Source organism: Panthera onca, chromosome B4 (genome assembly GCF_046562875.1).
Source record: "Panthera onca isolate mPanOnc1 chromosome B4, mPanOnc1 haplotype 2, whole genome shotgun sequence".
In the NCBI taxonomy this organism is placed as follows: Eukaryota; Metazoa; Chordata; class Mammalia; order Carnivora; family Felidae; genus Panthera; species Panthera onca.
The window spans coordinates 69553618-69571724 of record NC_138345.1 but is presented as its reverse complement, the minus strand read 5'-3'; the positions used below and the strand labels follow the sequence as shown (position 1 = coordinate 69571724).

The 18107-nt window shown below is 37.6% G+C and overlaps 1 protein-coding gene and 1 long non-coding RNA gene across 9 annotated transcripts in view; one reads left to right on the top strand and one right to left on the bottom strand.

Moving 5' to 3' along the window:
• The first annotated feature begins 3777 nt into the window (after positions 1 to 3777).
• Positions 3778 to 5729, top strand: LOC144616920 (uncharacterized). Its single transcript, XR_013556784.2, has 3 exons — positions 3778 to 4125; positions 4328 to 4412; positions 5462 to 5729. It is a non-coding gene; the product is annotated as an uncharacterized LOC144616920 (long non-coding RNA).
• A 1138-nt stretch (positions 5730 to 6867) lies between these two features.
• The window catches only part of PPHLN1 (periphilin 1), a 138764-nt gene continuing 127524 nt past the window's right edge, over positions 6868 to 18107 (bottom strand). For all 8 annotated transcript variants that reach the window (XM_060657896.2, XM_060657900.2, XM_060657901.2 and 5 more), the window contains one exon: positions 6868 to 9399. In XM_060657896.2, coding sequence (XP_060513879.1) covers positions 9205 to 9399 — 195 coding nt within the window. In that variant the 3' untranslated portion in view covers positions 6868 to 9204. The remainder of the gene's footprint in view (positions 9400 to 18107) is intronic.

Sequence of the window (18107 nt, the reverse complement as noted above, 5' to 3'; positions counted from 1 at the left end):
GAGCAGCATAATTCCTGGGACAGAAGTGACGCATTTATAATTTCTTTTCCTCCAAAAGAAATCTGCCTGATCAACATTTACACTAACAATGTACAAGGGTGCTTGTTCCATCACAATCTCACATAAACAATTAGCAAATTTCTTGCTTTTGAAGACCTTTTCAGAACCTGAGCTGCCACAGTGGGCATCCTTTTAGAAAAGAATGCTGTGATGTGTTGTTTAGAAAAGACGAATAATAAATAGTAAACACTGATACATAGTCTGGAGAAATGTAGGTATGAACCTCGCTGTCCTCAGTAGTTTTCAAGTCATTCTCAAAAGATTAGTTCCTTTTGCTTCTGGCAACAGAGGGTCATGTAGATTGCTAAAGGCTTAAGGAAATGCATAACCTTTAAAGCTTTTAACTCTTGGTTAGTGGCAAAAAACAAAACTAGCTACAAAGGAAGGAAAAGAACTGCCTTGCAGTTCTGTGAAGAATTAGGCAAGAAAAGGAAGCATATAGTTGCCAACAGGTGTTCACAGATTTGGTTAACAAGAGTGCAAAGTATCTGGTCAGGTGGGTCTCAAGATAAATATCAAATGTTAAAACACTGTCTCTAATCTCTACACCTGTGAGACAGAACCCTTAACTGTTGCATTTTCCTCACTTCAGAGCAAATTGAACATTTTGCTTAAAGCCCACGAAGGGGCACCGAGTAAAATGTCAATGGGGACTCCTTTCGGCTCTGATTAAAAGAAGAAGATTCATTTTGTGTATGCATCTGCTATACTTTTTGCTCTGCCTTCTAGTTCCTGAGTTAAATAAAACGCACCAGAAGTAAAAGGAGGTATCACTTGCTGTCTAGCCCTCTTAGATACAAATCATGGGCCTTCTCAAAATAGTAGTAAAACTGGAACGGGCACCCAAGGCTGCTAGATTTCCAGGGATGGCACATGTCCCTGCCCAGCTGGTTCTTGGGTGATGGGTCCTGAAAGTATTGGTGTGGATAAATTTCAGGAGTGCCCCAAGGATTTTAGCAGAGGTATTATTAACACAGCATGGGCATACTTTGGTTTCTTGAGCACTTCTTTTCTAATGGACACTTGACTACTGCCATGGAAAGGAGAACGAGTGTTGCTGGACCTCCCTTCACATTCTTAGAAACCAGGAATTTAAACATTTGCCAAATCTCCCGGCTTCTAAATGCTAGCGACAAATTCAAACATTTCTGAAACACTTTGAACAAAGTGAGCCTGCCATTGGCAAATCTCCAGTGCATGGGTTCTCTATTCTGCAGCCTGAAGGTGATTCCCCATTCCTCAGAGCTAATGAGGAAAGGCACAACTAATTACTATTTACAGAAATACTTGTGACCTTTTTTGATGCACAAAGGAGAAAAACTGAGATAAAATTCTAAGAGCCTCATTACCAATTCAATGCTGGTAACACAATTATGATAAAAATTCTTTTTAGTCAAATGAGAAAGTTGTTAATTGCCTGGTTCCATTTGCTAGCCATTCTTTGGAGTGATCTAAAACGGGAGGTGTGCTTGTGCACAGTCACAGGGGTTTTCTGCTAACACATTGGGAAGGTTCCCAGGTAAACTGGGCCAAGGATAAATGAACAGGAGCAACTGAATTTTGCACTTCTGAGCTCAAATTTTTCCAAGGTCACAGAATCATAAACTTCACTAGGGGAATGAAGTTTAACCGTAGCTTCCACAAAATGGTTTGGGAAGCCTGTATGGAACAAAAACATTGGGTATATATAGACTTGGCCGCAGGACTTGAGCTGATTCCTTATTTTTGAACAGAACCAGCTAGTTGGTGAAGTATTCCCATTTTAGGGATCAATTTTAGCCTCAGCTTTTCTTTTGGCAAAGGAAATTCACATCTCTTTACTGCTGTGTGTGCACAAGGTGCTGTTATGTCAACTTTAGACGTAACTTGTAGCCCATTCTCTGAAAGCATTTGATTCCAAACAACCATTTAAGAATATGAAGCCAGTTCTAATACAGTTGGGGAGCCTGGGTGACTCAGTCGGTTGAGCGTCCGACTTCAGCTCAGGTCATGATCTCACAGTTCATGAGCTGGAGCCCTGCATCAGGCTCTGTGCTGACAGCTTAGAGCCTGGAGCCTGCTTTGAGTTCTGTGTCTCCCTCCCTCTCTGTCCCCTCCCCTGCTCAGTCTGTCTGTCTCAAAAATAAACATTAACAAAAATAATAAAGAATATGAAGACAGTTCTCAAAAATGCCAATACTTGTCTTCGTGTTTCTAGATAAACGAACCGAGCAACTGACAACAGAAAAGATGGTTCCTAATCTAATACAAACCATCACCAAGCTTATCTTGCTGAGTGGTACAGAGCCCACTGGATGCCAGGATTCAGGAGATCTGGGTTAGGAGACACACCTCTCTCATTAACTCCAGCAGGTGAAGTGCTCTGACCCAGTTTCTACTTCTGTAAAATGAGAGTGCTAGGCCACCTCAAGGGTTTCCTTCCAGCTTCAGTATTCTGTGGAGACTGAACTGAATTTATAGGTCAGAAAAGTCTTGTAGCATAAAGTGTTTTTCCCTTTTCTGACTCTCTCATTTACCAACATTTGTGTCTGGCAAGGATTCCCGAAAGGATCTCTCCAAAGAGGGAGCAGGGAACTTTTTAAAGGGTTGGGGCTTTTTTCAGTTAATCTATTAATTAAATGCTTGGGACTCAGTGGGCATGGGTTAAAGTAAATCATGAGGAAAAAGTCTGAGGATGGTTACTTCCCTATCCGTGCCTATACTTAAAGCCGGCTTTGTCTTCATCAAGTAGACAGTTGGGAGACTACATAGAGTATGTTGAAGGCAAGTATTTTCTATTTTCTTCCCTCATGTTATTTCTCTCCAATTACCTAAAGTTTTGTTTTGGTTTTTCCCCCCCTACATCGCAGAGGATTGCTACTGGTAGCAATCTTGTTCTTGAATCTCTGAATATGTTGTAAGCAAAGCTGAAAAGGTGTTAATTATGTTTAATTAATCTTGGTTCCCAGAATGGGTGAGTTGAATTACCAAGTTCCTTCCACTTAAATGGCTCTTCTCAAACTCTACCATAGGCCCAGGTACAGCGACCAAAGAGCTGAGTCCTGGGCAGCACTGTAGTCATGAGGGTTCTAACCCTACGTGCTAACTGCCTCATAAAAATTACCCTGATGAATCTCAAGTGGGTTTTACAAAATCGCTCCAAAACAGAAGTCATAGGAACCAATATGGAAGGTAGTAGCAACTGAGGATAAAATGGAAACCAAAAACCTACTGAACTAGGATTTGAATATTCTCAAGTTTTTTAAAAAGTTATTTTTCTGTCTCACTCATTACATTACACATTAACTGCACATACATCAAACAGCCAGTGTGTGCTAGAGTCAGGATGTTAACCTAGTTCCAAATGAACACCAAACCTTTCATTTCTTCCAAGAACACAGACTCCAGAGTTGAAGGATTTGGATACAACTCTGCCACTTCCAGCTATAAAATCTTCACTGGCTTATTATATGTGCAAGTGTAAGTATAAATCAAAAAACACTAGACGGGTGGTTCTAACCTTATTCAGATAGTGAAATAACTGAAAACTATGGTGCTTCTCAGAATCCTATGAAGTATTTGATATATTAAACCTGAGATATATTTTAACCGACATCCAATATGGTACGCTATATTCTACTCTAAAGAAGTAGAATACAAAGTTTAAAAGAATAGGAAATTTCTGCCAAAGCAGGGCTAGTCCCATACCCTTAGCTTACCAAGCCAGCTTACCAAGGTGCGGGCAGGTCTCCCCACTTCAGGACAGGGACGGGCCATGGAGGCCATGGGCCTTGAAGAGGTCAAGCCACTCCAGGGGATAGGAGATGAGGGAGCTCCGTCTCTCCTCTTGGACCCTCAGCAGGGGGAGCAGGCTGCTCCTATGTCATAAAGAAAATGTGATTCTTACACAAGGCTCACCTCTCAAATGAGTATGCCCTGCAGTGTTCACAGACCACCACCACGAGGGTGTCATCAGGCTGTGGTGGTGGGAGGCCATGCCGGTGGGAGCCCTCAAACTGCTAATGCAGAAAAGGAAAGGAAAGGGGAGGAAATTAAAAGCTAGCACAGAACAGATACCTCGGCCTGGTAAGCTACAGCTCTGCTGGACTGCGTTTTCTCTCCCCTCCCATGGCCCCCCCCATCACAACACACAATGCACACACACTCTGCTGGACTGCATTCTCTCCCCTCCCGTGGCCCCCCACAACACACAATGCACACACACTTTCTCATCCACTGGGGGCTGACCCTTTTCGGCCTCAGAAGCCTTCTCCGCCTTCCCCACCAGGCAAGCACAGGCTGTTGGCAGAGGAGGGCACCTGGGATCTGGTGACAGAGAGGAACCCAGTTGGCCGTGCTGGACTCACTTAAAGGTACTGCAGACATTTGGCCAGTGTGTCTTTCTCAGGGGTTTGATCACAAAGGGTGGACTCTTCCCACTTGGAGGATGAAGGGACAGCACACTTTCTGGTCACTGGATCCTCTCCCTTTCCCCAGGCAGCTTGTCCAGCCTTACCCACACAGTGAACCCTCCCTACCCTCAAGGAAAACAGCAGGGTCTCCGCCTTTCTACCCAAGAGTAGGGGTGCCAGCAGGTGCCCCCAGGAACTGGGCCAAAAGGGGCTTTCACTGAAGGTGCAGACCTGCAGGCTGTATGGCCAGTCAGCCAGGGCAGCTCTGTCCCCTTCCCACCTTACATGGATTCCAACCAGGAAAAATGTGCTAACACATGGGTAGCCTAGGCGGTGGTTACATACCTCACACGTCCTCTTGCAGCAAGTGTCTGTGTATGTTGTGGTTTTTTCCTACTTGATATGTTCTCAAATGTTTATATTTCAGTAAACTTCTACATTTTCATTCACACACAAAAAAATGAAAAAAAACTTTAAGCCTTATATAATTTCAGTGATAATGGTCTAACATTAGCACACTATTAGTCTGTGGAACAGAGCTCAAAAAACAATGTGCTATATATTATCGGGCTGTCTCTACCGCTATACAAATGTGCATCAGGCTTTATTGATATTTGTCATCAAGTGAGATTTTAAATACAACTTGGAATTAACTCAGTGGACTGGCCTTTTTTTTTTCATTGTATTTTTCATTGTATCATGTTTAATTTTTAATTGCATACCCAATGTGAGGCTCAAACTCACAACCCCAAGATCCAGAGTCAGATGCCTCACAGACTGAGCCAGCCAGGTGCCCCTTGGCAAAGCCTTTTATATACTCAGTCCCCATTACCCCAAGATCAATTATTACAATGGAAAGGCAGGACTTGTACAGCCTGCTGAGAACCAACTTCAGTGAAGCTAACTCTGAAATACCATTTGCATTAATTTGAACCAAAGGTAAGCTGCTAACAAAAAAACAATAATGTGGCTTAAACAGTGAAGAAGTTTATTCCTCTTTCACCCAACAGTTCAGTACTCCATGTGGTCATGTAGGGATCCAAGTTCCTTCTATCTTGTGGCTCTGCAGCAAATCAAGGCTGAGTTGCTATTGCTACTACTTTGGGAAGGAATAAAGAGAGACTACAAAGGAGCACATCCACTGTCCTAAGGGTCCTAGCCCAGAAGAAGAGGTACTTCCACTCAAATTCCATAGGAATGGACTCAGTCACTTGATTACACCTAACTGCAAGGGGGAACACAGCAAATAAAATCCTAATTAGCAGTCATGTGACTCAATTTCAACTCCATTACATGAAAAGGGGGAGAAAAGATTCTGCTAACTGCCTTAGTTACTATTACTAGTCTTCCTTCCTCCTCCCACTCCCCCACCTTTTTCACTGAATTGAACATCAGTGCTCTCAAGAGAAAAGGCAGGAAGGAGATGGTAAACGTACTATGCATAACCCACAAACCCTCATCTGGCAAGCAGAGTGTGCCAACCTGAGCAGCATTATAGCTGTCAAGCCACCTGGGTGGCTGGATGCCCTCGACACTGAATACAGTCTCCAAAGTTGTCACCAAAGAATTGTCAGAGCCTTCTTTGGAGTTTAGGATCCCTTGCAGGAAACTCTGAAATGAAGCTGAAACCACTATGCAATGTCTGGGTGCAAGCAGAATCCTTTCTGAAGGGGAGCTGGCCTGCCCTTTCTTCAAGGTGTTCTGGATCTATAAACTGGCTCAGAGTTGGTAAGCGGCTGAGAGGCTATGGGAAATTAGTGTTTTGGGCAAGAATAAATACAAAGGTAATATCTTCAAAGACAGTATTTTCAAATGTCATTCTTGAATGAGTAGAAGAAAAAGGATAAAGCTAAAAACATTCAAAATCATTCTTTCTGTTAACCAATCTTTTCCTAAATTTGTCCCCTAACATCTTTCCCAACCGGCTTCAGTCATACAGGCTTCCATCTTTCCCTGTACCATTCTCCTCTTCCTAGACTTCTATTACTTCCCCTTTTCTGCCTGAATAAGTCCTATTTCTCCAAGACCTATGGTCAAATGTCACTTCTTTTGTGAAGTGTCAAGGAATACAAGTAACTACAACATTCCAAACTGTGCTAGGAACCAGGTCCCAAAGACACAGTTCCTCCAGAGGTTCCATAAAAAGGTTAAGATTTTAATCCTACAATTCCCTGAAACGCAGATTCATAATTACACAATTACTGAGCACTTCTGTGTGTTCAATCTTATCTCATTTAATTGCTTGCTCAGATATCAACACTCCTTAAGTCACCAAAGTTAATAATTTCTCAATTCTTCCATCCTGCTGCTGAGTGGGTGAACTGAACATTGAGTAATCTTGCAGTAGGGAGTAATAAAAATCTACATTTCAGGAAAATACTTTAAGCCTGTTAAAGAGAAAAAAAAGACAATCCAATTATTTAAACCTGGTTGCTTTATTTTGCACTTTTAAAATTCACAAAAAGCTTCACACTATCTGCTTTCTCCCTGTTGATCATCAAGGCTTTATGGTAAGACAATGAAAATTTTATCATATCAGCTGGGCATACTCAAAAACAATGGATACTTTACAAACAAATTAATCAAGAACATTTTGTAAAATACACACTCTCGTACACATCTGAATTCAACTATCCTAAAACTGGACTTTAAAAAGCTGTCAAAAACAAACAGAATTAACACTGACAAGCCTACCAGAATAATGCTGATGGCAAGCTATAAAGAGCTTTAAATGTTGAATATAATTTGGGGAAAGGAGAGAAGAAGAAATTATCTGTTGAACCTACAATTAAATGCATCTGTAAGCAAAACCTCTAGCTTAATGAATTTCTAGTTTAATGAATTTCAACAGAATGAACAACTCATTTGCCTTGATGGTAGTTTCTTAACTTTTATTTTTAAACATGAAACATCTTGACTAAAGGAATTGAATCCTGGACTTAGAATATTTAAGGAAAAGAAAAACATGGGGGTAGGGGAGAACCAACATCAGTACTTTCTTAGTCTTTTCTTTCTAAAGTGGTAACAAAATCACTGTTCGTAATTAGGAAAGAATACCAGAGGTGATATGTGGGGTTTAGTTTCAGCTTATGTACATTTAAATGGCAAAAGTAAGAGTTCAAGGCAGTCTCATATAAGAAACTTAAGAAAAATAATTATGTTCAATTAGTTTTTACATTTGTGGAATGGGACAATACATATTTTGAGGCACCCATATAGGATCCACCAAAATTATTTGTACTGCTGATTCCATTTTTAATGTAATTTTTATCTACTCTGGGGTAGCTCTTTAGATAATATCAATGTAAGCCACTAAAGATAATGCCAGAATTCAAGTGAGAAGAGAATGGAAATGGAAAGAGGGATGGGAGGATAATGAAACTGGGTAGTAATAACAAGCATGATTTTAAGGTTTCCTAATGCCACAGAAATACATATTTTGGCTAAATGCCACTGGGCAGCTGGAAGTGATCAGGAAATGAGTGGAATATCCTAATGGTCCCAGTTAGATATTTAAGTAACCCGTGATTTGGATGGCTCACTCATGGAGAAATGTTTACATAGACTGTTTGGTGAGGGGTAGTTGTGCTGGGCTTACTGCCTACTCTGCTTTGTTTCTTTAAAGAACACTTTTGAGGGCTAACGATCCCTAAAAAAGGGCAACACAACAAAGATCTTGTTACAACTACAAACAGATATAAATAAAAGCATAATGTGATTAACAAAGGAATCTGTAAATGGTTTGATCGTGGATATGTTATCAATGAACTTTTCTTGAGATGGGAAATATGGGCCTGGGAAAAAAATGAAATTCCACTACTTCATCATATTCGAAATTTTTCTATTTCAATGATAAGTATTTATTTATTTATTTATTTAGAGCAGCAGGCAAAAGTTTATTAGAGTATAAAATCAGAAAGTAAAAATAGTATGAAAGCTCTCTTTACAGAGGGGACATTGGAAAGTGAATGCCTCTCAATTAGAAGTTTTTAAAGAAATCTCAACTTGAAAATAGCTCTCATCTTTCATCTCAAATTGCCCCTTCTCTTAGCTTTATATATGATATTGTTTAAGACTCAGACATCTGTGAGACTGGTCAGGAGTTTCAGGATTATTTTAATAGAAGACATTGAGTTGATTTACTTGGAAAACAGGATTTTACTATGAGGTCTTTTTAAGATTTAAGTGCTCTATTTTATCATAATGGGAATTAATCTTAAAGCAAATATTCTGTAAAATACTGGAGTATTCAGTTTATTTGGATAGTATACTTGAACATATTAAAAGTTACAAAGCCTAAAACAAGCAAGCAACAAGTCAATAAAATCACAACTCAGAATTCTAACATTTTCACATGGTATCACTGACTATGAAATGCAAAAAGACTATTAATGTTTAAGTGGAACGATCTCTACCCTATAAATTATATACTATGTGACCAAAACAAATGATCGCATACTGAAGACTACAGAACATGAGCTGTTCTCCAACACTGCTTTTTCAAAGCTTGAAAAATTAACTGACCCATCATTTTAGGGGGATAAAAGGTATGGATTAGGAGGCTCTACATGTGGATTTAAAAAATTCTAATTAAAATATCTTAAACTATTTTAGATGTTTATTTGATATCGGAAATGTGGTCGACTATCATAAAGTATTTCTCTTCATCACAAAAATTCTATATATTAAGGATTTACAGAATCCAAAAAAAAAAAAAAAAATCTAGAAACATTTTTTTTGCCTGAGCAATCTTCTAAAAAGGCTCTCCAAAATCTTGACTAGAGGTGTCATACTCTGCAATGAAATGTTTGAGTTCCTCAACACACCTCTCACCTATTTCATGTAAATTCTGTCTCAATGCAAACTGTATAGACTTTTCTAATGAAGGATCTTTTTCAATCAGCATTTTCACAACCATCCCGAAAGTTTCACAGTCTTGTCGGTAAACCTAGAAAGGTGAAAATACATTGTGGTTAGCTAAAAGTAAAAATAATTAGCCCAACATTGAGCTAATGCAGTTTGCAGAATTACGATGCTAAATTCAAAAAGGGAGACACAATACAATTGAACCTTCCTCACCCTTGAGTAGTTACTACTGTCAGATGCTATGTAAACTTCTGAGATTTGCAGATAATGAGTAGGAAAACATTGATATACCACGTCACTGACTATAGAAGTTAGGCATGGCATTTGTCAGCATCAGGCAGTACACTAAAAGGACATCAAAGAACAAAGGCTTGCTAGGTAAGGCACATTCATGGCTTCACTCATTTGCTTGTTTGGAAGAAAAAAGTTTCTGAGCCCTAACTCTGGATTATTTGTTTGAATCATGACCAGATGACAAATTCAACAACAAACAACAAACAAACAAAAAGACGAAACAACAAACAAAAAACAAAAGACGAAAAGTATCTATTTGAAAAAACTTTTCAGGGTGCCAGGGTGGCTCAGTTGGTTAAACGTCCAACTTCAGCTCAGGTCATGATTTCACTGTTGGTGAGTTGGAGCTCCACACTGGCCTCTCTGCTGGAAGCACAAAGCCCACTTTGGATCCTCTGTCCCCCGCCCACGCCCTCTCTGCCCCTCCCCCATTCTCTCTCTCTCTCTCAAAATAAACTTTATGAAAAGTAAAAAAACAAAAACAAAAACAAAAACACCTTTGCAAATTCTATTTAACCACAGTTAAAGTCACCAAGGCAGAGTTAAGATCAAAACAATGTTAAACACACAAGTTCATGCATGTGTATACATGTGTATGTATATATAAACACACACATATATACACATGTGTATACATGCATATAAATTTTCTACCTCAATATGTATTTTTTACTTCAGTATGTACATATAATCCTTTTCAGTGACAATGAGATATTTTTCCTTGTCCAAAAATTGCTAAGTATTCTCCCCAGTAAATATCATTTCCTTAATTTGTAGTCACAAAACGCAATTTAGATTTCTTTGCTATTTTCCATACTATGTAATTCATGTATTTAAAGAAAATTACAATTAAGTATCCATGAAAACTAAGTGAAATACAAATTATCTGATTTAAAAGAACTGTTACATGAATTTTAATTTTTCTAAATTTAACAAAAACAATCAATATAACATGTTTATTCTCTGCAAAAGGATTTTTTTTTTTCATTTTGAAAAACTTTAGAAAGAAGTGATTTGAGACATTTGGCTTATGAGTTTTTATTCCTCCAATGATCACTACTAGTTGTTGTGGTAGTTGCTGTTATATTTTAAGTGACTGAAATATTTTTCCCCTTAAAAATAGCTATTTAAAGAAGAATATTTAATTCTGACTTAATACTAGGTTGCTGGATTATACTAAATTCATTTCCTTGCTCTTAAAACCATTCCACAAGCCCCAAGGAAATTAAAAGAATAAGTTCTTCAATGAACACAGAACAGCCCCCCAACACACATGTTTTTCTAAATAGTGATGAAATATACTCATAGTAGCCATTAAATTTAATTCAGCTATCTAAACAACCATTTATTCCAGTTTATCCTAAGGTTTATGTGGCCCGGAATTGATATTACGACTCTAACAAACCAACTGAGAGAACAGTACACCATTCACATGATACTATATGTGATGGCAAGGCAATAGAGCACTCTGGCTGGTTTAACAAACACATAGTACCGAAGTCAAGCCAATGCAGTCCCCATGGGGGAAAGTCAGAACCATGATGTTTCAGTCTTAGTGGAGGTAAATTCCTTACCAAACCAGTCAGCCCACATAATAACAGCATTCTAACATCAACCACAGGCCTCAGCAGACCACTTTGTGGGTGGCCTAAATTTTACAGGCTTCTTTATAACAGATGTAGTAGATGAGGATAATGTTACACTGTGAATTAACCTGCAGATTCTTTAATGTAAATCCACTTTACCTAAACTGTAACTCTTCGTTTAGTATATTTACTGAACATAAATATGCTACACATTTGCATATCAAAGATAAAAACACATTAAAATGTGTTTATGCATTTATTTAAACTGTAAACTACTGTCACTCTGGAGACAAGATAATACAAGCATTTAAAGACTATTTTCTTTTTTAATTGTAAGTCCTTTTTGAATTATTCATTGAAACAGGCAAATTTTTGTATGTTAGCTGACGAAAACAACCAGAACTGCCCAAAGCAACATAATTCTCTATGAAAGGGGAAATTTTCTAAAAGACTATTTAAAATGTACTGGTTGGACATTGGACAGGAAATAATTAGTTTTTTGTTAAAGGAAGAGCCTCACCCTCCAACTTTTTATAAATAAAATTCACAACTGTCAGAAACCTATTTCCGAAATCTGTTCCACAGTAAACTCAATCCCGAACAGGAAGGGTGTAGTTATCTGCAGGAGAGTTTGTTTGCTTATGGTCCCTAGCTGGAAATGCATTAATAATCTTCAAATCTGATATCTACAGGCCACACAGGAAGATTTTTTTGTTGTTGCTTTTTCCCCTGATTGAACCTCACTGAAATGGGAAGCAGGTTAAAGTATGGGTGGGGTTTACATAAACTACATAGAAATGCAGTTAAATTTGCCAGGGTGATGAAAACACTACCCAAATGCGGTTTCTCACAGTACTTTATTATAGTGGCCTGTGATAATAGTTAGATTCTTACAACGTATTCCTAGGAGTAAAGGAATACGACAAAATAAAACTATCAAGGCTTTTTACTATTAACTATGCTGTCCAATGACTGGAAGGATAGTATCTAGCAAGTTTGTTCTATCTGTAATTGCTCATAATGACATAAAACTCCCTAAAATGTATATCATTTAGTCCTTACCTTTGTGTCCACAAAGAGAGAAACCAAAAATTAAGTCAATATAAATTGTTAGGAGAATTTTCATTTCAGACAAACCATCTTTATCATTTGCATTCAAGTTCTCTAAGAGCACTTTGGTGGAATGGTAAAAATTACAGAGTTGTGCTACCTAACACAGTAGCCACTAGCCAGCCACAGGAGGATACTTTTGCAGATACGATTATGTTACAACTTTTGGATAGGGAGATTATCCTGGATTATCCAGGTGTGCAAAATGTAATCACTTGGAGTCCTTTAAAAAGGAATGAAGAAGAATCAGAGAAAGAGAGGAAATGTTACCACATAAACAAAGGTTGAGTGATGCATTTTAAAGATGGGAGAAGGAGCTATCAGTCCAGGAATGCAAGCAGCCTCTAGCAACTTACTGGTCTTTACCAGCAAAGAAATAGAGTCTCCCCTAGAGACTCCAGAGGAAGTGCAGCCCTGCAGATACCTTGATTTGCTCCTGGTGAAACCCATTTTATACATTACACATTCTTCTCAAGCTTACATGAAACATTCACCAGGATTCTGGGCCATAAAACATACCTTAACAGATCTTAAAGAACAGAAATCATACCAAGTATGCTTTCAGATCACAATAAAATTAAATTAGAAATCAAGAGAAAGTAGCTAGAAAATCCCCAAACATCTGGAGATTAAACAACATACTTCTAAAATCACATGGATCAAAGAAGTCTCAAGAGAAATTATAACATATTTTGAACTCAATGAAAATACAACTTATCAAAATTTGTGAGATGCAGCAAAAACAGTACTTCGAAATTTATAGCATTAAATACATTTAGAAAAGATGAAAGATACAAAAGTAATAATCTAAGCTAGAAAACTAAAAAAAAGAAGAGGGAATTAAGCAAAGAGAATAAAAATTCCAACTTCTGTTCTAGCAGAAATCCATGAAGGTGAAAACAATAGAAAATTGAATGAAACCAAAAGCTGGTTCTTGGAAAAAATCAAATTGATAAATATCCAGTCAGGCTAACCAAGAAAAAAACAAAAGACAAAACTAATTAATATCAAAATTGAAACAGGAGTCATCACTACAGATTGATCTCCTGGACATTAAAAGGATAATCAAGGAATATTATGAATAACTCTATGCCCACTAATTTGTTAACTTAGATGAAATGGACCAATCTCTTGAAAGACATAGTCTACCAAAACTCAAACAAGGAGATACAGATAATTCAAACAAGCTTACATCTATAAAAAAATTTAATCAGCAATTAACATTACAAAACAGAAAGCACTAGGATGAGATGGTTTCACTGGTGAATTCTACTAAACACTTACAGAAGAAATGATACCAATTCTCTACCAACCAAAACCAGACAAAGACATTACAACAAAGGAGAATTACAAACCAGTCTCTCAAGAACATAGATACAGAGGAAAAAAAAAAATCCTTAATACGATATTAGCAAATCCAAGAATATATAGAAATAATTATGCACCACAACCAAATGAAATTTATTACAGGAATGTAAGACTTGTTCAACATCTGAAAATCAATTAATGCAATCCATCACATCAATAAACTAGAAAAGAAAAATCACAGGATCAGAATACATGCAGAAAAGGCATTTGACAAAATCCATTGCAAATTCATTTGTGACAAAAAATGTTTGCAAACTAAAATAAATAAATAAATAAATAAATAAATAAATAAATAAATAAATATCTATAAAACTTAATAAAGAAAATCTACAAAACCCTAAAGCTAACATTACAAAGTAAAAAAGTAAATGCTTTCTTTAATAAGGAACAAGACAAGGATGTCCCCTTTTATCATTCCTATTCAACATTGTACTGGAAATCCTAGTTAATGTAATAAGACAAGAAAAGGAAATGAAAAGTATACCAAGAGAAAGAGAAATAAAACTGCATTCACAGATGATATGATTGTCTATAAGGTCCCCAAACTGACAAAAAACCTATTGGAACTACTAAGTGCTTATAGCAAGGTCACGAGATTCAAAGTTTACATACAAAAGTCTACTGCTTTCCTACATACCAGCAATGAACTATTTAAATTTGCAATTAAAAACAGCACATGCAAACACATGTACACACACAAAGTATAAATTTAACAAAATATGTACAAGATCTATATGAGGAAAACTACAAAACACTGATTAAATAAAAACAAAAAAGATATAAAAAGATATATTCTAAGATCATGGATTGGAAGACTCAATATTGTTATGATATCAGCACTTCCCAGCTTGATCTGTAAATTCAACACAGTTGCTGTAGAAATCCCAGCAAGTAATTTTGAGGATAATGACAAACTGACTCTAAAGTTTATATGGAAAAGCAAAAGACCCAGAATAGTTAACACAGTGTGGATGAAAAATAACAAAGTCAGAGGACTGACACTTAGTATAAAGTCACAGTGATCAAGACGACTTTAAGTCTTACTATAAAATCATAGTAATCTCAACTGTAAGGCATTATCAAAAGAAGACAAATAGATTAATGGTAGAGAATAGAAAGCCTGAAATAGACTCATATATAACTAACTAATCTTTCACAAAGGAGCAAAGGCAATTCAATGGAGAAAGGACAGTCTTAAATAAATAGTGTTGAAACAAATGGGTAATCTAGGTATAAATCTTACATATTCCAAAAAAATTAACTCAAAATGGATCATAGAGCTAAATGTAAAATGCAAAACTATTAATACTTCTGCTAGATAACAAGAAAAAAATCTAGATGACACCAAAAGCATGTTCCAAGAAAAAAAATCGTTACACTGGATTTCATTAAAATTAAAAACTTCTGTTCTGTGAAAGACACTATTAAGAGAATGAACAAACTACAGACTGGGAGAAAATCTTTGCAAAACAAATATCTAACAGAGTACTGGTATCCAAAATACACAAAGAACTCTTAAAACTCAAAAATAAGAAAACAAACAACTTGATTTAAAAATGGTCAAGGGGGCATCAAAGGATGGTTCAACTGGCTGAGCGTCTAACTCTTGGTTTTGGCTCAGGTCATGATCCCAGCATCATGGGATCAAGCCCCACGTAGGGCTCCATGCTCAGTGTGGAGCCTGCTTGAGATTCTCTCTCCCTCCCTCTGCCTCTCTCCCCCACTTGTGCGTGCTCTTTCTCTCAAATAAAAAATAAACAAATAGATCAATTAATTTAAAAAATAGAAATGGGCAAAAGATCTGAACAGACACGTCACCAAACAAAACATCTGGATGGAAAAGAGGCATATGAAAGGATGTTCAATATCATATGTCATTAGTATACTGAAAATTAAAACAATGAGATGAGATACCATTACACATTTATCAGAATGGTTACCATCCATAACACGATGACCCCAATTTCTGGTAAGAATGTTATTAAGGAACAGAAACTCTCATTAATTGCTGGTGGGAATGCAAAATGATACAGGCTACTCTGGTAGACAGTTTAGTGGTTTCCTACATAGCTAAACTTAAAATCTGAGCATATGATCCAGCAATGGTGCTCCTAGTTATTTACCCCAATGAACTGGAGACTGTGTCCATGCAGAAACCTGTATACAAATGTTTACACCAGCTTATGCATAACTGCCCCAAACTGGAAGCATCCAAGATGTCCTTCAGTAGATGAATGGATAAACTGTGAGTCGTTCATACACTAGAATAAGTTTTGGTGATAAAAAGAAATGAGCTATAAAGCCACAAAAAAGAGGAACCTTAAATAGTTATTATTAAGTGAAAGAAGTCAGTCTAAAAGGCTACCCAATGCTTGATTCCTACCACATGACATTTTGGAAACTGGCAAAACTATAGGAACAGTATAAAGATCAATGGTTGGTAGAAGGGGAAGCAGTAGGAGGATAAATAGGTGTACATAGCATCTTTAGGGTGGTGAAACTATTCTGTATGATATTGTATATAAAATCATATATTTTTCATTTGTCAAAATTCACAGAACTCTATGACACAAAAGAGTGATCCCTAAAGCCAACTATGGACTGTAGTTAATAATTATGTATTGGTACAGTTGTGACTGGTGAGCCAGTATCACAGCAATGCAAAATGCTAATGAGAAGGGAAGCTCAACGAGGGAGTATTTCTTACTTTCTTACAATTTTTATGTATACCTAAAACTGCTATAACAAACAAAGTCTATTAAAATTTTTTTTAATCACACAAATGAAAAAAAAAGAGGGAAAGTCACCTCGTCCAGTCTCAGTTTCAGGACCTACAGACCTGAGTATGCAGTTATAATGATTAAATGAGATAATAAAAAGCACTCAGAATAGTGCGCCTACTATATGGGAAGCATTTATGTTAGATATAGAGATGCTGATGATGAAAGAGAAGAAACATCTGTTCTGTCTAGAGAAGGGGGTATTAGAAAATGGTACTGATTCTTTGAACATGAGATGTTCACTCGAGGAAAACCAGAGAGAGGAAAAGGAAACATCATTTTGGGGAAATTCAATGGGCTTGGCATAGCTAGAGTGGTGAGTGTATTCACTCTCAAAGTAGATCATGAAGAGCTTTTTCCCCCAAAAGTTTAGACCTCAACCTATAAATTGGCAAATAGCAAATGGGGAAAGAGCTACAAGGAGGAATTGGATCCTTTGGATGTATCAGGGAGAGAAAATGGCTATCAACATCAAGGGCTTGTGAGAGCCTAGACAATGAATGTCATGTGATATGCTAAAGAAAGGTGAGATTAGAGGCTTTACAGTAATTAAGAAGCAATACAGATACAATAATGTGAAGAAAGATAAGTGGGAGGTTTAAAACTTTTACTTATTTCAAGAGAGAGGGTATTGGGAAGGGGAGATAAGCTCTAGTATGTAATTGAGGCACCTGTCAAGAAGAGGAGTCTGGACTTCAGGAGAAAAAAACAGAGGAGGAAAAAAGGGAGGGATGGAGAAAGACAGGGAAGGAAAGACTAAGGGTGGGGGAAGAAGAGATCTTTAGCATTAATGCCAGCTAAGACCATGGGAGTTCCTTGAAATAAGGAGTAAGTTCTTTCTAGCTCCAATGTCTGATAGAAAGTAGATAATTCAGTGGGGTGCCTCAGTGACTCAGTAGATGGTTGAAGTGTGTGATTGGCTCAGGTCATGATCTCACAGTTTGTGGGATTGAGCCCTGCATCGGGCTCTGTGCTGACAGCTCAGAGCCTGGAGCCTGCTTCGCATTCTGTGTCTCCTTCTCTCTCTGCCTCTTCCTTGCTTACGCTCTGTCTCTCAAAAATGAACAGATGTTAAAAAAAATTTTTTTTAAAGTAGATATTCAGTACATGTTGAATAAATAGCTAAAGTCTGCTCTGAGAGCAAAAGACAGCTAGAGTAGACATCTAAAAGCACTGATATTAGGGTGCCTGGGTGGCTCAGGTGATTAGGCGGCCAACTCTTGGTTTCAGCTCGTGGTTCATGACTTTGAGCCCCACATCAGGCTCTGCGCGGACAGTGAGGTGCCTGTTTGGGATTCTCTCTTTCTCCCTCTCTCTCTGCCCCTCGTATGCTCGTACTCTCTCTCTCAAAATAAATCAACATAGAAAAAATTAACAGCACCAATATCAGCCAAAGGAGAGACAATAAGGAAGACTAAACACGAGAAGAGAGTGAAAGCACAGGTGCCAAGAAAAACATTTGTAAAGGAAGGATGTAATCAATCAAATGTCAGAGAAAAATCAAAGCAGCTGACAACACAGACTGATTAGACTGGGAAACTAAGGGGCTGGCTGGTTAGCTGCAAAAGCAGTTTACTGGCATGGTGGAGATTAGAGAGCTGTGCTGTCCAATACAGCAGCCACTAGCCATACCTATTTATATTTTAATAAAA